This window comes from Bos indicus x Bos taurus, chromosome 2, assembly GCF_003369695.1.
Source record: "Bos indicus x Bos taurus breed Angus x Brahman F1 hybrid chromosome 2, Bos_hybrid_MaternalHap_v2.0, whole genome shotgun sequence".
Classification (NCBI taxonomy): domain Eukaryota; kingdom Metazoa; phylum Chordata; class Mammalia; order Artiodactyla; family Bovidae; genus Bos; species Bos indicus x Bos taurus.
Genome location: NC_040077.1, coordinates 33,393,429 through 33,416,133, shown reverse-complemented (window position 1 = coordinate 33,416,133; position 22,705 = coordinate 33,393,429). Strand labels below are relative to the sequence as shown.

Sequence of the window (22,705 nt, the reverse complement as noted above, 5' to 3'; positions counted from 1 at the left end):
ACTCAATTTTCACAGACAAAGATGATTTCCTTTATGTTTGTGCTGGATCTGGGAAAATACAAACAATATGAGAATACCAGCTGTACCACTTTCATCTAACTTTCTTCTGGAAAAATAATTCTTATTCCTTAATTTTGATTTTCTGATTCTTGCACTTTCTCTTCAAATTTGGAGATCAATTTTCATTTAAATTCATGAGAACTGATAAGTTCACTTCTGAACTTACAGTCAAAATCTGAATAAATTAACTAACTGCTTTTTAAATTGTTTTCATTAGAATGTTGATAACTTTATGCTTAATGCTATCTGTCCCAACTGTTCTGGAGTTGTCCTTCCTTCTTAATCTTTTAGACAATTAATTTTACACACAAAGCAAGGCTAACTGCATCACAGGATTACAAACAGATAAATACATATGACTAAAGCCTAACAGAGAAGATAGCAAAGAGATGGCTGTGCACTCACCCTGTGCACACCCAAGGTTTAAAAAACAGATTCAGAGATAAGTATCCTTTATAAGATCTTTGAAAGTCAAAGATATCCTTTAAAGAACTGGTGGCATTCAACAAGGAACTCAGTCTCTTTGCCTTTTGTCCATTCTGCTCCCATGACTCACCATGGTCCACAAAGTGGTTAAGGTTAATTCCTTTGCTGAGAGCCTTTAACATGGTATTTATAGAAAGATTCATTTGTAGTCTTGTTTCAAAGAGGTCAGCAGGTGCAATATATTCTTTAGAGGAATTCTGACTCATTTCTCCAGATTGCAAGATATTGCCTTTGTCTACACAGTAAGCATTTTAGGCATCACAAGAATGAGTGGCTACATTTTTAAGCTCGTCATTCTCAGGAATCTAAAAACTGTTCATGAAAAATATGTATTATAGAATGGATTACTCTTTGAAAACCCTGATACACAGTGACAGATATAGGTTGTATTCAGAGTACTCATTCATTTAATTTGTCTGGACAGTCCTGGATTTCTCCTGTGCTCCTGTTATAATTATTAATAACTTGCCCTTTCACATTAAAAATAATCCTGCTTTGGATTATAAATGATACAGTCACCTTAGCTACAGTGTCAATATTTGGGTATTTATAGTTACATATTTTCTCCAAATCAGTAGGTTTCAATTAATTCCACATATTTGTCTTAAATAAGATTTATCTTGATTTCCACTAAATCTAGGAAGGAGGAAAGGTGAACTGAGCTTACACTTCACTGTGACTTGAGGAACTATTGCTTTCAAAATGCACTGGTTTCTGGAATACTATTCTGGAACTGGTGCAGTGTAGCTGAAAGATAGCTGTGCAGAGAAAAATTGTAAAAAATTACCCAGACTGCTGACATTTTCAGGGCAACTATACCTAAAACAAAACGAGCTTCAGCATTTCAAAATAGGTATAAAAATAAATTATACAGAATGTGATTGAGGCCATAATCTCCAGAATAAAGTCCCGGGAATTTCACATTTTAAATTTTCAAGAAATACTGTTGATATCTTCTTTTACCTACTGACATCAAAATTTCATTCACATTTTTTACTCAGTCACACATGTGGCTCCAAATTTCCTTTTGAGCACAACACTCAGTAAGCATCTCAACTTTACAAGTATTTTTAACCCAATCTCTTTTTCACTTTTTTTTCAAATGTTTATGTAATTTTATTTGTTAACACTTACATTACACTTACTGGGTACCAGGAACTTCTGTAAGTGCTGTTACAAATACAGACAAATTTAGTCCTCATAAATCCCTGCAGGATAGGTCCTATTATTATCATGGTTCCCATTTCACTGATGATGAAGCTGAGGACAGGGCAACTAAGTAACTTGCAGATCACACGATGTATATTTCAGGATTTAGACCTGGTCACCTGACTACGGAGTCCATGATCTTAGCCACTATGCTAGGCTTCTTTTTTTTCTGTGTTTTTGTTTTGCCATTTTAACCATTTTTAAGTGTACAGTAATGTTCATTATGTGCACCCTGTTGTACAACAATCTTTGGAACTTTTTTTATCTCGAACAACAGAAAGTTGATATCTCAAACTTCACTTTGCCTCCTCCTACTGTACTCTGGCAATCAACATTCTACTTTCTATCGTTAACAGTGTAACTATAGTCGACACCACATAGCTGAATTATTTCACTAAGCATACTGTCCTTAAGGTTCATCCATGTTGTAGCATGTGTCAGAATTTCATTCTTTTTCTCAGGCTGAACAGTATTCGCTTGTAGGTATGCATCACACCTTTTCATTCATCTCTTGATGGACACTAAGGTTGAGTCTACCTGTTGGCTACTGTGAATACCATTACAATGAACATGTAGGTGTGAAAACATCTGTTCAAGATGCCGGTGTTTCTCTTGAAGGAATATCTGAGTGGTATGCTCCTTCTTTATCATCCCTTTCAAACAGGCAAAAGACAACTTGCACGTTATTGAAGAAGTAACAGACCGATCAAATGGTTAAGAGAGTTTGCCTCAGGTTTAATTCATTTATATATTTATTTAGAGAAATTATTTGTTAAGCAACTACTTCAGGCATGGGGCAAACAAAGGTGAATTTAAAGTATTTCTGAAACACCAGAAATACGTGTTTACTTAATTGCATTTGAGAGAAAACTAGGAGCCTCAAAATTTAAAACATTTAAGTGTCTAAAATCCAGAAACAATTTACATTTTTCTATTAAGATGGAACTTAACTCTAATGTCAAATCTGTGTGCATTGTGTGCACTGTGCGTTTTAGAGACCTTCCATGGGCAGAAGGGGGCCCGAGGTGGTGCAGTAGAGCTCTGAGGGCAGAGGCTCTGAGAGAAGACAAGCTACACTTAAATCACAGCTTTGTTATATTTCACCTGGGTAGCCTTGGGAAAACTTACTGACTTCACCTTTTCAATCTATAAAATGGGAATAATCAAATACCTACTTCATAAGATGTCCTGAGGATTGGGGTGAAAAATGAGATTCCACAAGATTAGTGGCACATTGTAAGTACCCAATAAATGAAAGTTTTTAATATCAATTAAAGTGCTCATACCACAGTCTCCTACTTAATTCATCCCAGTTACAGAATAACATGTACGCTGCTATAGATAATTTGGGAAGCCTAGTCTTTGAACTCATTAGCAAGATACCAGGGTACACAAATACAAATAAACTAAAATCAACAAAAGAAAAAATTTCAAGATCTGATTTTTATTTGAGTTATGATTAAAATGGGTGTGTGGATAGAAGAGGGTGGTTATTCTAATTCTGGAACAATGGAGTTGGTAGCAAGAAGGCCCCCTGCCTGGTTATAAGTTCATTACTTTAGAATAAGTTTTCTGGGTTTTTTTAGTGCATGTTTGTTGAACTCTTTAACAGAGTTAGTATGATTACTTCAGTTCAATTCAGTTCAGTTCAGTCGCTCAGTCGTGCCCGACTCTTTGCAACCCCATGAATTGCAGCACGCCAGGCCTCCCTGTCCATCACCAACTCCCAGAGTTCACTCAAACCCATGTCCATTGAGGCGGTGATGCCATCCAGCCATCTCATTCTCTGTCGTCCCCTTCTCCTCCTGCCCCCAATCCCTCCCAGCCCCCAGACCCTGATGATTACTTCTGCTAGAATGAAAAGATAATACCTGGAATTTCTTGTTTGTTTTTTCTCAGGATTCCAACATGCAGCTAAAATAATTAAAAGGTCAGTTTCATCTTCATTTTTTATATTTTAATATTTTAATTCTATAACCTCAGATATTGTAGCTAAAATCTCTAAGCACTCTCTTCTGAAAAAAATTTAAAATGTTACTTGTTATGTTTCAAACGTCATATATGAAGTATTTATGAAGCTTCTCTTGCCTATTTGTTTACAGTTGAGGTTAATTTTCATTTCTGTAACTGAGCTGTAGTTGAAACATTTAGTTTTATTTTGTAGTAGTGAAGAAAACTCAAGAGTAGTGTAAAATTCTTGGTAAAGATTTAGAAAACATATTCACCATTCCTCACATTTTCAAAAAAAATTCAGATTAACAACAAAAAGTACTAACTAACAGAATTCTTTTAAGTGAGTTATGCTCCAGAGGGAAGTTCATCATTTAAGTTATTGGCATCCTCAAAGGAGCCAATATTTAAAACAAATGCTGTGTAACTCGCACTGTACTCACATTGTTCTGACCTTATTTAAAATAATGAACATTGAGGGGTATGAAATTTTAGTAGGACGCCTTCTGCTCAACTCTTGAAACATGAACTGTGCAAAGAAACAAGTCCTGCAATTTTAGAGTGAGAACTAAATAGACGCCAATGAATAAGACAGTTGAAACTATGCATCATTAGTGGAATTTTTGTGTAGTCCTTCCTTCATTCAGGGAGCAAATTCTGAGAATAGCAATTTGGGAATCCATAAATCCTACTGAGTCTTGGTTAAGTGACATTCATTATAAAGAACACCTGGAGGGAAAACCTGAGAATTGAGTCACAGCTAGAAAGATCAGATTACCTGAGCTCTGCATGTCCTGATTAAGTAAGCCTAGGAAGAGAATGATCTTTCTCTGCAGTCATTTCGATAGTATTATATTGGGATAAAGTTAGCAGTCTATTTAATGCTGCTTGAGTTTCTGTTGCTTGTATATTTCCTCACATATTTTTGTGTAATTTTGAGTAATTGATATCATTTATAATTATAAGTACAATTTGGTTGAATGGCATCATTGACTCAATGGACATGAGTTTGAGCAAACTCTGGGAAATAGTGAAGGACAGGAAAGCCTGGCTTGTTGTAACCCATAGGGTCGCAAAGAGTTGGACACGACTGAGTGACTGAACAACAACATTTCTCTTACATGGAATCCTTGCTGGAAGTTTATTTATTATGAATTTATTACTTGTCATGCCTATCACTTGAATCTAAACAAAGCTATAAAATTTGAGATATATTTATATATATGACTATATATTCATATGCAAACTACTGAATAAAAACTTTTCACTAATCAAGATTTTCATCAGAGTTTACACAGACAATAAGCAATACTGAAAATAACTTAAAATCAAACCCGTAAACAGAAAGGGAAAGAAAAAAAAAACTTCAAGGAATGCTGCTAAACACTCAATAATTGGTATGAGTTTCTGAATCTGAGGCTTGGAAAACTGCCAGAAAATCACTGAAATGAGAATGTGAATGTGAAAAGGAGTTTTTGGAAGCGAGAGCCTGGTGTAGGAAGGGGCATCTACACTGGACAGTCCTACAGCTCCTTCAGTTCAGTTCAGGGCGCTCAATCATGCCCAACTCTTTGCAACCCCATGGACTGCAGCAGAGCAGGCCAGGCTTCCCTGTCCATCACCAACTCTGGAGCTTGCTCAAGAGCTTGCTCAAACTCATGTCCATAGAGTCAGTGATGTCACCCAACCATTTCATCCTCTGTTGTTCCCTTCTCCTCCCTCCTTCAATCTTTCCCAGCATCAGGGTCTTTTCAAATGAGTCAGTTCTTCGCATTAGGTGGCCAAAGTATTGGCATTTCAGCTTCAGCATCAGTCCTTCCAATGAATATTCAGAACTGGTCTCCTTTAGGATGGACTGATTGGATCTCCTTACTGTCCAAGGGACTCTCAAGAGTCTTCTCCAACACCACAGTTCAAAAGCATCAATTCTTTGGCACTCAGCATTCTTTATAGTCCAACTCTCACATCCAGACATGACTATTGGAAAAACCACAGCTTTGACTAGACAGACCTTTGTTGGCAAAGTTAAGTCTCTTCTTTTTAATATGCTATCTACATTGGTCATAGCTTTTCTTCCAAGGAGCAAGCGCCTCTCAATTTCAAGGCTGCAGTCACCATCTACAGTGATTTCGGAGGCCCCCAAAATAAAGTCTCTCACTGTTTCCATTGTTTCCCCATCTATTTGCCATGAAGTGATGGAACCAGATGCCATGATCTTAGTTTTCTGAATGTTGAGTTTTAAGCCAACTTTTTAACTCTCTCTTTCACTGTCATCAAGAGGCTCTTTAGCTCTTCTTTGCTTTCTGCTATAAGTGTGGTGTCATATCTGCATATCTTAGGTTATTGATATTTTTCCTGGAAATCTTGATTTCAGCTCCTGCTTCATCCAGGCCATATAGCTCCATAGGCTCAGCAATATTGAGCACTGTTATCTCTAAATATTTTCTATACATTATCTGACAGAAATTTTGGAGTAAATTCAGTGATCAGACAGTAACATACTATTTAATGAGCCAACAAAAATTAAAATGAATACCAAGTTTTATTATACACAGGAAATATGTACTTAAGTGGAATATAATCTGACAAGAGGAACCAAAGTTTTGGAAAATTCCATGAACAGAGAAGCCTAGTGGGCTATACAGTCCATGGGGTCACAAAGAGTCTGACATGACTGAAGTGACGGAGCATGCATGCACACATGCACCAAAGCTTTTTAAGGTACAAAGTTACCATTTTGCTCAGCAATTATATTTCTAGATGTACACAGTAAGGAAAAATTAGTATGTTTTTATAATTGTAAAGACTTAGAAGTGTTAGTGATCAATAATAAGATATTGTTGGTCATATGTTACTTCCTTCAATGTAACACTTTGTGAATATTGAAATAATTTATAGACTTGCCATGTAATACATATTATACAATCATTAAAACACATACCTGTTCAGGATAAATTTTTCAGTGAGGGAAACAGGATAGAATTTGGTATAGTTAATGCTATTCTGATCATGTAAAAAATGGGTGTGCACATATGTAAGTGTATGTGTGCGTGTGCATTATTTGTATAGAAAAATTATGGACCATATGCATGCCATCATTTCAACAATGGCTATCTCTGAGGTTCAAGATTATGTCTTTTATTCTATTTGTTCTCTTATGTTCTTTTTTTTTGACAGTGGAATTAATCCACTTTGAGAGAGAGTTAGAGACATGAAATCCTTGCTGACTGAAATCCTGTGTCAGGATATGACTGATGAAGTGTCTGCTGATACCATACAGACCTTACAATCTCAATCCATGACTCAGAATTGGGACAAAAGAATTAAATGTGTTTGGAGACACATGTAAGTACAAGGCTGTTTTCAGTGTGTGAAGAAAGATAGCAGAAAAAGACATCAGAATAACTGCAAGATTGCTGAGAGAAGTATCAATAACCTCAGATATGCAGATGCCATGACCCTTATGGCAGAAAGCGAAGAACTAAAGAGCCTCTTGATGAAAGTGAAAGAGGAGAGTGAAAAAGTTGGCTTAAAACTCAACATTCAGAAAACTAAGATGGCATCTGGTTCCATCACTTCATGGCAAATAGATGGGGAAACAATGGAAACACTGAGAGACTTTATTTTGGGGGGCTCCAAAATCACTGCAGATGGTGACTGCAGCCATGACATTAAGATGCTTGCTCCTTAGAAGAAAAGCTATGACCAAACTAGACAACTTATTAAAAACCAGAGACATTATTTTGTTAACAAAGGTCCATCTAGTCAAAGCTACGGTTTTTTCAGTAGTCATGTATGGATGTGAGAGTTAATTATAAAGAAAGCTGAGCGCTGAAGAATTGATGCTTTTGAACTGTGGTGCCGGAGAAGACTCTTGAGTGTTCCTTGGACTGTAAGCAGATATTATTCAGTACTGATTTGAAGGACTGATGTTGAAACTGAAACTCCAATACTTTGGCCACCTGATGCGAAGAACCAACTCCTTGGAAAAAAACTCTTGCTGGAAAGACTGAAGGCGGGAGGAGAAGGGGACAACAGAGGAAGAGATGATTGGATGGCATCACGGACTCAATGGATATGAGTTTGAGTAGGCTTCGGGAGTTGGTGATGGACAGGGAAGCCTGGTGTGCTGCAGTCCATGTGGTTGCAGAGTTGGACGTGACTGAGTGACTGAACTGAGCCGAACTGAAGCTTTTATAAATATTTTATCATGTATATTCAACTAACAAGATGCATAGAGAGCTAGGATGGCTTACAAACCTGCATTTATTATTATAAGCATATGTAGACATATTCTCCCTTTTACTGACCTGTGTTTGCCCCCACCAGAATCAACTGACTGTGCAGGCATTAAGGATTTATCTGGACTGTCCTGACCACCTCTCTCCTTCTAGGTGAACCAAAGAAGCCTGAGTAGTTGTCTTATCTTTTAGAAAAAGCTACAGGTTATTAAGTATTAAAAGAAATTGTATCATAAAATATAAGCTATATGGCAGCAAATTAAGCCACTCAACTAATAAACAACATATGTTGGTAATTTTTACATTTCTCATATCTAGATAAAGGTTGTTGAATGAGAGAGACTTCTCTAGAATGTGCTATCTGACATTTTCATCAGCAAACAAGTATTTTTTTTGGTTCTTTAAATTTATTTTTTTGCTCTCCTTCCATTTCTTTCCCTTTTTAAAATAAGTGCATTGATAAGTGCTTTCAGACAGTTTGACTCTGAGTGGAAGAGACAGACATAGAAATAAATTATTACAAGGTAATTTCATAGGTGTTCTTGTAGAGACAATGGGAAAAAAATGTTAAGACAAGTTGGCTGAGAAATTCAGAGATCATATAAAGGAGAGGATGGCAGCCTTTGGGAGGAACTGGGAGGCATAAGACAGTAGGGTGTGTAGCAGAACTGAGTCTGACGTTTGGCCCAAGATGAAAAAAACTGGAGATGTTTTAAATAAAACAAGGATTCTTCATGCCAGTAAATTTATGATTCCCCTGTTAAATATTTTGGTAAATTTCATTAAATCGCATAGTTTTGCCAAGAATAAAACCTTCCTTGTACGAAGGAGAGAGGATAAGAACATAATAGGGCTTCTGCTCCTGAATCACACTACCACACACATTTCTTTCTGGACCTTCTGGATAAATACTGGACACATAGTAGCTGAGGGGTGTCCTTCAGTACAAATGTCCCCAAACCTAAGTTGACAGTCCAAAACAGAGACACTTTTAAGAGCAAAAAAAGAGCACCATTAATAACAATGCAAAGATTATAAGCACACAATAACTATCCTCACCCTACCGAAATCGAATTATATGCCAGATAAAGATTCATGCTGAATGATGGTCCTATTTAAAATACAAATTGCCCAGGATGAAGTTTGCTTCATTCATTCACCCTTTGGTGAAAATTAATCAGATACACACCTCATACCACCAGTAAGAATCTATAATTAATAACTAGAATTAGGACACGTAGGATGTGGTAAAGTTTAAAAGTATAAAATATTTGAAGGCAGCAAAGTTTGCAAGCATAGAAAATTCTAGATTTTAAATCTCAACTCCACTTTGCCCAGTGATCATCAGTTCTCTACTCTGAACTTTATTTTAATCTGTAAAATGGGATATCTACTCCCAGAGCTGTCATGAAAATTAGATAAAGTAATTTATATAGTCAGTCAAAGAAATGGAACTTGATTAATCCTTTGGGAGAAGATCTATATTGGGTGAAGGACGATAGTTCATATACTACAACCAGGAAAATTAAAACCCAGAGTGCACAACTCTGTGTATAAAAGACTAAAATAAATGTACAGCTAAACATCAACTGATTAACATGATTAAAGAAAATGGGTGGTGTCCATAGAAATTTTTAGCAAAAGCAGAAGAAATTTTAAGTAATTTAGCTAAGAGAAATAAGTCGGAACCTGATTAAAATTATTCACACAACATACAATGTTGTTTGGCTCTACTATTGATTTTATTGAATTAATGGGATCTTAATTATACCCTAAGGATATATTCAAAACACTTAGGCTCTGATTTCAATATGAGATCTTTTCTAACACAAATAGTGTTCCTTTTTTTTTTTTTTTTTTTTTAACATATAAGCACCTTGTTTAGTTTTTTCCTAGATTTCATTCTTTATTTCATCCTTGAGAAATTGATTATGAAACCACCATCAATTTTATACTTTAATTTTTTTCATCATGCCCACCAGCTTGAGTCATTAATACAGATTTCATGGATTAGAAATACAAATGGTATTTTGAACACAGAGGTTAGTATGAGAAGAGATTTTTAATGACAGAAGGTCATTTTAAGTTGTCTTGAACCCATGCAGTTATTACGTGTTTCTCAAAAGCAATATTTCAAACAACAAATAAGAATTAATGTCCTATCAAAACAATGAATGACAATAGAAATGCTCCTAATGATTCTCAGGAAGGAAGAAAAAAAGGAGACAATAAAACCAGCAATGGTGAGATTCCACCTGCTGTTTTCTGACTCTTCATCCTGGAGGAAAAAATCAGGTAAACAAAAGCAGGGTGGCCTGGGCAGCCTTGCCAGGCTCACCAGTGTGGTTCAGTTTGAAATTATTTTACAAACTGAGTGCAACTAAGTGCCAAAATGCACCCCAATCCTCTCTCAGTTCTTCCAAATTCTTGCTCACCAAGCGCCAGTCCAGGCTATTTTACCCTTTTTAGAAGTAAAAAGTAGGACTTCCTTGGCGATGCAGTGGACAGGAATCCGCCTGACAATGCAAGGGACATGGGTCTGATCCCCAGTTGGGTAAGGTCCCACATGTCATGGAGAAACTAAGCCCATGTGCCACAACTACTGAGCTTGTGCTCTGGAGCCCACAAGTCACAACTACTGAGCCCACGTGCCACAAGTACTGAAGCCCAGATACCCTAAAACCAGCAAATCATAACTACTGAGCCCGTGTGCTGCAACCACTGAAGCCCGTGCACCTGGAGTCTATGCTCTGTAACAAGAGAAGCCAATGCAATGAGAAGCCCACACACCACAAGAAGAGAGAAGCCCTCACTCCTTGCACCTAGAGAAAGCCCTCATGTAGCAACGGAGATCCACCATAGACAGAAGTAAATCAATAAAGAGAAGTAAAAAGCAGTGTGAGACACTCCACCCAACAGTGGAAACCACACACAGGAGAGCTTGTACACACACGTGTCCATTTAACAGACTAAAGGGCACAGGGGCTGCCTCTGTCCTAATTTAAACTGTTCACAGAAAGACTGCTTTGGTTTTTTCCAATTAGATATTTTACATAAATTATAGAAGCAAGAGGACGATACGAAATAGTCACGGCAATAGAAGGCTGGTACTCGGTTTTCTTGTAACCCATCTGTGACAAGTGGCAATTTGACCTTCCTAATTGTTCAGTAATAGGACAAATTTCTTCACTATGGTGATTAATGTCTTACTGCTGCCTGATTCTATTGCTTCTTGGTGGTTCTATAATTTTGCTAAATGTAGACAGCAGAGTCGGAGAAGGCGATGTCACCCCACTCCAGTACTCTTGCCTGGAAAATTCCACGGACAGAGGAGCCTGGTGGGTTGCAGTCCATGGGGTTGCTGAGTTAGACATGACTGAGCGACTTCACTTTCACTTTTCACTTTCATGCATTGGAGAAGGAAATGGCAAGCCACTCCAGTGTTCTTGCCTGGAGAATCCCAGGGACGGGGGAGCCTGGTGGGTTACCATCTATAGGGTCGCACAGAGTAAAGAGAGAATGTGTTCATTTGACAGTAACAATTAATAATTATTATTTATATTTTAATAAGCTAACTTTAGATTTAACACTCATTGACTGACCCTGAAATTGAGCTTCACTGTCAATTAAGAATTCTCAAGGAAACAGTGAGGAATGAGATGTTCTACTAGGTTTAAAATGCCAGTACTATCTAACTTGTAAGTTCCCACGGGAACTATGTGAAACACAGCAATGAATTCAAGTTAGAGGAGAACTTTGGCTGCTATACAGATATAATTGGAGACACTAGTAAGCATCATTTTGATTTACTGGTGAGTGAGTGACATGGGTAACTATTGATTATTACTACTAATTATTGAGAATTCCTGATCAATAGCTTATCATTTTTACTAAATATTTTTCTAGCTATCAGCATAGCTATAGACTATGAAGGTTATTTAATAGCTTATTAAGCAAAGAAACAGGTCCATTAATATAACAATGTTGAAAATTGTTCTTAACACTTTAGAAGTATTCTTAAGAAGATAAGAAAAATCAAAACATCACACTTTCCCTTTAATTACACTTTTCACAACCTCTCCTGATGTTGATCTGTTTCTTGTTTCCCCAATTCTATGGTTCCATTTCTAATCCTCTCTTCATTCTTTGTGTGAATGCTAATTGAACACATAGTTCATACCAGACAGTTTTCCATACATTCTGAACTTAGAAATTAATAAGATTTGGCATTTTCTTTGAATGAGCTCAAAATTAACAACGACATATAATGACACGTAGCACATTCTGGGTGCTACACTGGAGTTGAGAACCAAGGGTGGGAGAGTTGCAGCGATTCAGGAATAAACAGAAGGAGGCATCAGAAGACTTGTTTTAATCTGACTTTGGAAAGATGATAATGGTTTCTTTAGGGTGAGAAGCTGAGGGAAAGATAATCTAATCATTGGGACTTTGTTTATTACAGATAAAGGAAGACTTCTGAAGGGTGAACAAGGCTATGGTGACATAAAAGGGCATGGCTTCTTTGAGAAACTCTTGAGCAGTGAAGTATTATGGGAACATAAGATTTATAAGAAAAACAAAGTTGCCAAGATTCAATTAATTGATACTTATCAAGCAGAGTTTATGGGCAAGAAACCATACTAGGAATAATGCCATGTACTTTGTTCTATATAAAACAATCAATCAGCCTAACAAAGTAGATGTTATTTCCAAATATACAACAGAAAAGGATATTGAGGCACCAAGAAGGTAATCTTGATTGAGTTCACCTAGTAACTGTCAGAACTGGGAATCCACCTAGTTCTCTAAACACACTCTACTTAAAAACCCAAGTGAATTCAACTCTGAAGGCAACAAGTATTAAAGAGTCCAGAACTTTATTTGTGAAAGTTTAAAGGAGTTAAGATAGATTTTTAAGCCAAATTATGACCTGAGTACGTTGAGCTGAAAATATGAAAAAGTTTTTAAAGGCTTGGGCATCATCACTTAAGTGTGACTTGCTAAGTTCATCTCTGTGGGGTGTAGGGTTCTCCTAAGGATAATAAGAGCATGTATCTTACAGGATTGTTGTATTCATTATTATGTGAAATTCATTTACAGGGATGCCTGACTCTGATAATTATCACTGTTTATTTCAGAAATAGCTCTCTGCTGGTATAGTGGAGAATGAATTGCAAAGGGAGGGAAGCGTCTGTTCTCCTCTAGAAGAAGGATGAAGAGGGCTTCAACAGGGCACTTGGCAGTGATGGGAATGTAGGGTTGTCATTAGGAAATGTTTCAAATGTAAATAGTGAAAGGAATTAGTGAACAATTGGTTTAGGGAGAAGAGAGAGAGGAAACAGCAGAAAATGACCCTGAGGTTTCTAGATTAGATGGCCAAATGAATGTTGATGTCTTAACATCTCATACTCCAAACCGCTACTTCCCTGTGAATCAATTATTCTAGGACTCTCTCTGCCACTGACTGCCAGTAATTGATTTAGTGACTATTTATAGCCAAAAAATAAAAATGAAAACAACATTGGAAGCCAATAGAAGCCAGAGAAATTAGTTCCTTCCACTAAATCTAGCATATGCCTACAGCCCTAAGCTGACCCTGTTCTCAAGCCCCTTGAGTGAGAAAGTAACTGAGCAGTTATTTCTCAGGCTGGCAGATAATTCAGCTTCTTTTCAGCACCAAACCTGCTTAGAGGTAAACATCGCACACCCAAATTTTTAGGATATTTTGTTTTCACTTGGAAAATGAAGTAAAGTTTTCAAACTATGAGGAGGAGTATTGAGAAATCTTATTTTATCAACAAATACAATTGATCAAATCTAAATTCTATAAAATAACTACTGCTAAGTCGCTTCAGTCGTGTCCAACTCTGTGCAACCCCATAGACGGCAGCCCATCAGGCTCCACCGTCCCTGGGATTCTCCAGGCAAGAACACTGGAGTGGGTTGCCATTTCCTTCTCCAATGTATGAAAGTGAAAAGTGAAAGTGAAGTCCGACTCCTGGTGACCCCATGGACTGCAGCCTACCAGGCTCCTCCATCCATGGGATTTTCCAGGCAAGAGTACTGGAGTGGGATGCCATTGCCTTCTCCTTCTACTCGAGTCTCCTACTAGAGTGTATGAAATATACTCTTTGCAACCCCAAGGACTTTAGCTATCTATAGAATTTCCTAAGCAAGAACACTGGACTGGGTAGCCATTCCCTTCTCCAGGGGATCTTCCCAAGCCAGGGATTAAACCTGGGTCTTCTGCATTGCAGGCAGATTCCTTACCATATGGGCCACTAGGGAAGCCCAATGAAATTTAGATATATAAAAGAAAAATGTAGTTTATGTTACTCTTGTTACTAAATACTATTGGACAGAACAGAAAAATGTACAAACTGAAAATTTAAATGAACACCAAAACAAATTCTAGGCAAGATGCTCCCTGGCAAACTTTATTGTTGCTTGAATTACACACACACAAAATATGCTTCAATTTTTCTCTCAAAACTACCATCTTTATCTCTACTACACAATTCAGGAATTAAGAGATCTGAATATCGGCATGCAATATAACTTTATAAAGCTATTATAAAATTTATTCTGAGCTATTAAAATTTTAACTAAACTTCACTGCTTCTTTAATAAGTCTGTATTATGCACAAATAAAAATAAGAGGAAATATACAAGTTTATTTTAGCTTTGAGGAATAGAGAAAGAATGGTAGTTAATCCTAAGTTGTTTTCTTCATTAATATAAAAGCGTCTTCATTTTGTAGTCTATGTAGTCTTTTTTTCTTTAAAAATAATTTAAGAAAACATCTTGAGATTTAGAAGATAGAAATGAACTTTAGTCACCCTATGATAAAAACATCCTGAAAGTAGAGATAAGGTTGGATAATCCTTCGCATCTCCTCCTACTATTTCTCAGGTGCCTGGAGAGTGGTGGCACTCAGTGTGCATCTTCACTTTTACTCCTAACAACATAGCATTTTCCATAAGGTCTTTTCAAATAATTCTTAGACATGGTAGATTCAGTGTTACCAAACCAAAACCTTTCTTAGAGTTGATTTGAATCAAATGATACCTCTGGAACTTTATATGACTGGGCTTCCCTGGTGGCTCAGACAGTAAAGAATCTGCCTGCAGCACAGGAGATGGGAGTTTGATCCCTGGGTCAGGAAGATCCCCTGAAGAAGGAAATGGCTACCCACTCCAGTATTCTTGCTTGGAGAATTTCAAGGATAGAGGAGCCTGGCGGGGTACAGTCCATGGGGTCACAAAAAGTCAGACATGACTGAGCGACTTTCACACTTTTCACAATATGACTAGTGCCCTGTCTGTATCTGGTCCCCGTGTAGATCAGGAAAAGACTTCCCTCAGCCCTTTCTCATCATTTAGTCCTTTAGAAGCAAAACAAAGAAAGCGGCATTTCTGATTTGCTAACAACAACAACAACAACAAAAACTGCCTTTGCACTATGTCTGAAAGTATAGTGGCAAAAATACAGAAATACTCTAACCTCTAAAAATAATGCATTTCAAGTCCTATTTTTCTACCGAGGTAAGACCTTTACTTCTTTTGGAGAAATTTACTTTGATCTTTCCAAATGTTTAGAGTGGCCTGATAATTTAAGGTAAAAATTACATATGTAGATTTGATGGAAATGATTTAGCACTTCAACTAGCCAGCTCTGTTCCACGACACACCCCAAACCAGATGAGCAATAACTTAAAGGATGACCAACTAAATTGTTCTTCTGTTACATTACCACTAACATCATCTCCAAACTATGAATGGGTTAATAATTGAAGTGTTTCCTATTTCTCAATCACTTTTGCTAAAAAGGTATTTTTAAAATGCACATATTATGCTATTAAAATACATACTTGTCCTTATGTAAGCTTCAGCATAATTATAGTTTTGTATAATTAGAGTTTTATGTCAAAAGATTTACAGCTTTATCACCTCAAGCAATATTTCACAGCTGCCAAGAATGATTTATGCAATAATGACTTAAGCTGTAAAATAGAATCCTCAAAGGAAGGGCTGTCAAATATTCCTACTGCAAATAACCAGGTTTATAAAAACTGATATTCTGGTAAACAGCAAGCCCAGTTGTACCTGGTTAAAAAAAAAATCACTGGAAGGAGTATGGTAGGAAGCACTGCTTCACAATGGTGACCATGTGGCTCACGCACACCTAATCCACATGAACTCATCACCCAGATCAAAAGTTTAAACTACTTATGAGCCTCTGGGCCACTTTGGGAAACAATCTTTCAGAAATAAGGCTATGCTCTTATTTTTGCTACTCCAATGTGAGTGAATGGAAAAAGTGGAAAACAGTATATCTCAACTTTTTGTTCAATTTGCTCATTGTGCATACTGCATCACAATTCATATCCCAGTGAAGTGCTAAATAAAGAATAAGTAAAGGAGGCATTTACCATATATTCTTAAGAAACCAAGAACCTGTCAAAAGTAAATGACCTCAATAATAAAGATTTAGGGAAACTTTCGGAAACAAACCAATGAAAATGTTAGTGCTTGTCCTTCCCTACTTTTATAAATGTAGAGCTGGCTGGCACGTCTCTAAGAGACGAGACTTTCAAATCATTTGAACTTCACAAGCTCTAACTGATTTTTTAGTTGCCATGTGAATAAAACCAATACACTCAGAAGATTCTATTCAAGACAGTTGTATTAGTAGCAAAAACACAAGTTGATTACATTCAAAGAAATTAAGTCTGACTGTGTCTTCTCAATTTACAAAGGTCATTCAAATTAATATTTTTCTTTGGGGGAAAAAAAAAAAGCGTGGCCCATCACCTCATGTTCCCCAAATCAAAAAAAGCAAAATAGGCAGCATTTGTCATTGATTCTAAAGATACTCAAGTCCTTGTAGACTGAGTCACATGTGAAAATGAAGCCAACAGAATCAAAATTATCAACAAAAGTTGATATTTATATGTCTAAACAAGCTTCCAAATAAAGACTCCTTGTCTAAAACAATATTTTAATTCATTATAACCAAGCAATCACTGATAGAAAGATTTGCATTAGTCAATGTACCAGCATCTTCACTGTAGAAATTTTTACATCCATGTTTGTGATTCCACATTAAAATGCTTTTTAAAATTGTTTTGAGACCATTTTATATGGTCACATTGTACAAAATAAACTAGGCTTCAAAACATTACCATTTTACTTACAGCTATTAGTAACACTTTTTCTATCTGAAAATATAATTTGAAAATTATAGTTATCTATATAGTCCAGATTAATTATACACTTAAATTCTGTAAGCTGAAAAAATTCTGAAATGTACCAGAAAATATTATGACCAATACACCGTACAGTAACCACAATACAGACAGTGGGGACATCATGACAGATATTCATAAGGGCAAAATGTCAAGACATTCAAATTATTCCAAAAGTCCAAACTGTTGGCATCACATGCACACACAAAGAAGATGAGCTGCATTTGGGTAGTGAGAGCTTCTGTCCAAGAAATGCTTTCAAGACAACAGAGCAATTGGGCTATTTCTAGCATGCCAACCCTCCTGATTAAAAAGTAGCGGGGAAGAGAGAACTTTAAAAAACTCTATTTGATTGATAATGATATAACTGGTTTCATTCCAGATTAATCCAAAGTTATACAGACCTGTTCCAGTCATACTTTGTTACTCATACCCATTCAAATTGATGCTAAGGATAATCTAGTAATTTAATAATTGTATGTTTCTATCATGAAATATTTAATTATAAGAAAATAGGAGGAAGAGCTAAACCTTTTCCCTGTTAGAATGTATCTTACCAAATGATAAGTCATTATAACATATCACTCATTTATAAACTTCAAGAGTTACCTAAATATCTGATTAGATAACCCTCTGCCTCACTGATTTCTAACAATAGAATTTAAAAATGATAATGCAATATCAACAAATCTTATAACATTCATTTTTAATCTATTTGCCTTTAAGCTTCAAATTGTCAGATATCACTAAGTGTATACATGAGAAAGTATATACTTTAAATGGGTATATCTGAATACTTATACATATAAGTTCATATATATATATATATATATAATATATTTAAAGAATGCATGCCCACTAAATGTGTATCTCTTTGAGAACTATTAGAGGTCTAATGTACTTATGCTCCCAAAGCAATCCTAAAAGGAGAAGTGCCCTTGAAGTGGAGGTATGACCTTAAGTTTCAGATGCCAGTTTTGCTGCAGCTGTAAAAACGAATACCAATAATTCTACATATCATAGTTCCTTTTCTCCATTTCTTATTTTGGAATAAATCTTGAATACATGAATAGACTGTTATTTGAATATACATAGGTTTACTAGACCAGTTTTATAAGTTCCTATATGTCATCCTTAATCTTGCATAAAAAGCATCAAAAGAAACAAAAGGTGTTGCCTATCAAATAAAGCTGAAGAGCTAAGAAATACCTGTAACTATAACAGTTTTAGTTTCAGATAGACATTTTTCTGTAAGACTTTACTTTGCCTGTAAGTCCTTACTTGAAATAAAACTCTGTATTTCTCTCCAGCCAAATGCATATCAACACAACCAGTAAATTACTAGCCTTTATTCCTTAAGGAACAGTGAGACTGATTTATGGCATTTTGTCTTCAGTGACATTAAGTTACTGCACTTTTGAAGAGTACAGAGTACTCATTCAAAAATGAAATTGTACCTACTATCCACTGAGGACAGTCTCCACATTCCTTGATTCCTGCAACACTATAAACAAATTATGTATCTTCAACTGACTATTTGGGGTTTCTCTGCCTATGAACTCTCAGTAATCAACTGTCAAAATTTCATTTCAATGGAATAAGACACAAGGAATCCTAAATAGATCAACTTTACCATTTTTGTGGTAGTAGGTGACTTCCACTTTCCTCTCCTCTGACCCCAGCAACGCCTGGGCAATTTGAGCAACATCATGCCTCTTGGTCTCGGGCCCATGGAGAAAGTCACAGGTGCACGGCTTTTGCATGACATCTGGCCTGGAGAAACCAGTCATCTCACAGAACCCATCATTGCAGTAGATGATGGCACAGTTCTGCACTCTGGCATTTGCGATGATAAATTTCTTATCTGGAATAAGAAGAGAGTATGGTACTGTTTACAAAGCTTCCTCAAGATTCTTATAAACAGTGAAACAATTTGTTGCATAACAGGAAAACTGAAATGCAGGTACTTCCCAAATCACTAACTGCCTGGACACAGACACCCTAAAACTGAAATGAATGGTCCCCTGAGTAGTTTTAACAAAATGTACTAAGAAGCTTTTCTTCAAATTTGGAGAGTATCATTTCCCAAATAGTTTAGTTCTCAAGCCCTATAACTCTCTTTGGTCCTAATGAGCACTCAGACAAGCAGCTGGCACACTGATATTTCCAGAATGCCATTGAACTGAAAGGTAAATATTTTCAAAGCCCAAACACTGAAGCATCCTGTAGCTGTCAGGTTCCTCACTTCAACCTTGGCCCTCAGAGTATAACTTTCTTAAAGTAGTTATTATTCCTGGATTTGGCTTTTCTCTAGCTCTCTAAGGCATATGACACACATCATGTTAAAAATAACAAATCCTGAAACTACTAGCCATGAAACTATTTCACAGTAATTAGCAGTTCAATAATGCAAAAGTTCACCTTTTCATAATATATATCACCCAGAAGACAAAAATATTTACACACACACAGTAAATATCATGTTAACTACCTTTTCACTTTTACTTTGGTGACCTCACATTTTTGTGTAGTAGTAGGGACTTTAATACAAAGGGCTTCTTAATTTTGATCATAGATTATATTTACTATTCCCAAATAGAATATGAAGCAGGATATACAAGTTTCTTTTGAACACAAGGTACCATATCCTCTCTCCACTAAATGCAGCACCAAAATAACTGCACAATGTACAAAAGTAAATGTGTGTTAATGGAGTTTAAAGGAAACGTCAGATATAAATTAACTAGTGTAGGATCCAAAATCAATATATTTGTATAACAATAATTTATTCCCTATAATTAGTACACATGAGAATATTAAATTTCTCTGCATTCAGTCTTTGTGGGATTTACTTACTACAGTTTAATTTTTAAATTTTTAGTGGAAATTTAAGGGGGTAATAAAGGGACACAAATATTCTTCAAATAATGAACTGTTTGCCTCAGGAATCAACATGGATCAGATACTGCTTTCCCCAAATTCTCCTGCTTGGGATTTGCATGGATTCGATGCAAAGTTTAGCTTCTATAAACTAGCAGCAAGCAAGCATCCCTGTCACACCACAGCCTTGCAATATAACCGAAGTAAAATACAGCTTGCCTAGACATTTACATCGCTGCTATCATTTACATTCCTTCGTTCCAATAGTGTGTTTTGCCCTGCTCCTGACTTTCAAAAAGTCTACAATAAAACAGCCACGAAATTTAAACCCGTTACACTAGTACGTTCCCTTTAAGATAGTAGAAGAGTAGGACATTAAGTAGCAAGGCAGATAATGGAGCAGTGGGAGAGGAGGATCAAATTGCCTCCTATAATGGAGACCATAATCTAAAATGTAAATCAAAATTAATATCACGGGGAGAACACTTGCGCTGCCATTTGAACCTCCTGGCTCCGTTTCACAGTCTCTAAACTTGACGGAGCCCCGAGTCTCCTCAGCTTGGAAGCGGCAGACGCCAAGTGCACTATCAAAGCGAAAAGAGAGCGAGAGAGAAGAGAACAAACGAACTTACTTTGCCCTTCAAATTTCCGTATGATGGTCCCCAAAAATGTGTTTTGTGGTGCCACGTGCCCCCTGCGAACAGGCATGTTGACCCCGGTCTTCCGAGGAGCGCTCCCCGCGAGCTCCGGAGTTCTCCCGGGATCTCTCCTCGGCTAGAGCCCAGGCCAGCGCGCGAGCCGCTCTTTGTGGCAGAGCATCCTCTTTTGAAACCAGAAATCTCTTCCCATTAGCACCACTTCTAGACACCCGCTTTCCCTACCGGAGTCCAATCCATTCCCCTCACCTTCTGGAGGGGACCTCGCACCGGACTGCCGCGGGTGAGAGGGTTTGGGGGTGGGGAGAGGGAAGGAGGCGGGGTGAGGGGAGGTGGCGGGGGAGGGAAGGAAGGAGGGAGCGGTGGGGTGGGGGTGGGGAGGGGGGCGGGGAGTCACAAGGGCAATCGATCTGTTTCTCTTCTCCCAAACAGCGTCAATTTCCCAGTGCAAATGGGCTTAACCTGGCGGTTGCCCAGAGCTGTAAGGATAGCTGGAGGGGCGGGGGGGAGTGGGAGGTGGGGGAAGAAGGGGGCTGGGATGAGAGACTTGTGCAGCTTTTGCAGGAAGAGGAGAAAGAAAAGGAGGCTGGGGGGGGGGGGCGGGGGGGATGGTTGACGTTTCTATCCCCGCCCTCTCCCCCTACACACACACACACACACACACACACACACACGCTCCCTTTATCCAGGCAGCTTGGGCGCCGCCACAGCTCGGATTACTCAAGCGTGCTTTAGAGGAAGCCAGCCAAGAAATCTCCAAAACTCAGTGACAAACAGCTATACTGGGAAGGTGATCTCTGAGGCCACCAGCCACAGGGCCCCATTCCTGAGCTCCTCACGCCGCAGTAGCTAAAACACCCTTAGCTGTAAAGAAAAGACAGGTGGGAAAAAACAGTTCCTGGGTGAAGCTTTGGTGGCTCTAAGCTTTGGTAGCTCAGGAGGTTGAAGACTGAGGATGAGCCACTTAAGGGTGCAGGTTTCGCTTTGGGGAGCAGCTCGGATCCCTGGGCTCGGCGGCGGAGGTGGGCGCTGAAGCCTACGCTGAATTGGCACTCCTGTCCCAACCCGGCGCTGAGCCGCGCCTCCGAAAGACTGGAGGCTGCTGGCTCCGCCGCTGAGCATGCCCAGTTTCACTGCTTGAGCCCCTGAGGAGTTGCAAGACTTGGGGTTGATTAGGTCTCTCTCGGAGGCTGCGAGAAAGACAGGAAAGCCAAAGACTGTGCAAGCAACTGGTACAAATCAAGGAAAGAGTTTGAAATGCGTGAGGCTGGGCAAGAGGGGGAAAGAACAAAAGGTGGGTGGGGCTAAGAGTTACCAGCCTTGTTGTGACCTCCCGTGCCACTCATCTCCTGAACACACTAGGCACACCATTCTGCTCTCTTACACCATGTCTAAGAAATCATCTCCTATAGGATAGGAAAGGGTTCAGGGGAGAGACTAGCCCTCTGGGTTCTTGATTTTCAGAGCCTGCTAACTCGGGAATCTCGTGGTATCTCGTGGTATACATACACTTCTGTCCAAATAGTCCTGGAGATTTGAGAAATCATATGACAAGCCATGCCAGGGGATGGTGTTTTCTAAGTTGTTTTTCTGTTTTTTCTTGCTTCCTTCCCTTTCCTTTAACCTAACAGTCAGTCCTCTCCACGCCGCTTTCTCTTAATGGAATTTGCCACCACTACTGAACTAGAACACGGACAAACCTCTTGTTTCTACTGATGATAAAGTCCTATCAAAACACCTAGTTGCATAATAGAGTTTTGGGTGTTCTTGCAGTCCGTTAGCCTGCTCTGCTGTGCCTTGAATAACTCGAGTTCATGTTTTTTTTCAGTTCCAACATTAAAGCCTGAAGTGAAAAAAAAGAGAGAGAGAGAGAGAATGGAACTGCATAGGGCTGAGAAGGAGGGTTAAATTAGGAGGGTGATCGTGTGGATTGCAATAAATAAAGAAGAAATAAACAGAACTTTTCATTTCTACTC

At 37.9% G+C, this 22,705-nt stretch overlaps 1 protein-coding gene across 4 annotated transcripts in view; it reads right to left on the bottom strand.

Annotated features, from left to right (window-relative positions):
- KCNH7 (potassium voltage-gated channel subfamily H member 7) overlaps positions 1–21,243 on the bottom strand; it is a 531,702-nt gene extending 510,459 nt beyond the window's left edge. For 3 of the 4 annotated variants that reach the window (XM_027559164.1, XM_027559174.1, XM_027559183.1), the window contains exons 1-2: positions 20,706–21,243; positions 18,827–19,057 (exon numbers count right to left, since the gene is read on the bottom strand). In XM_027559164.1, coding sequence (XP_027414965.1) covers positions 18,827–19,057; positions 20,706–20,781 — 307 coding nt within the window. In that variant the 5' untranslated portion in view covers positions 20,782–21,243. The remainder of the gene's footprint in view (positions 1–18,826; positions 19,058–20,705) is intronic. The other variant, XM_027559193.1, reaches the window with a different exon arrangement.
- Between the last annotated feature and the right edge of the window lie 1,462 nt (positions 21,244–22,705).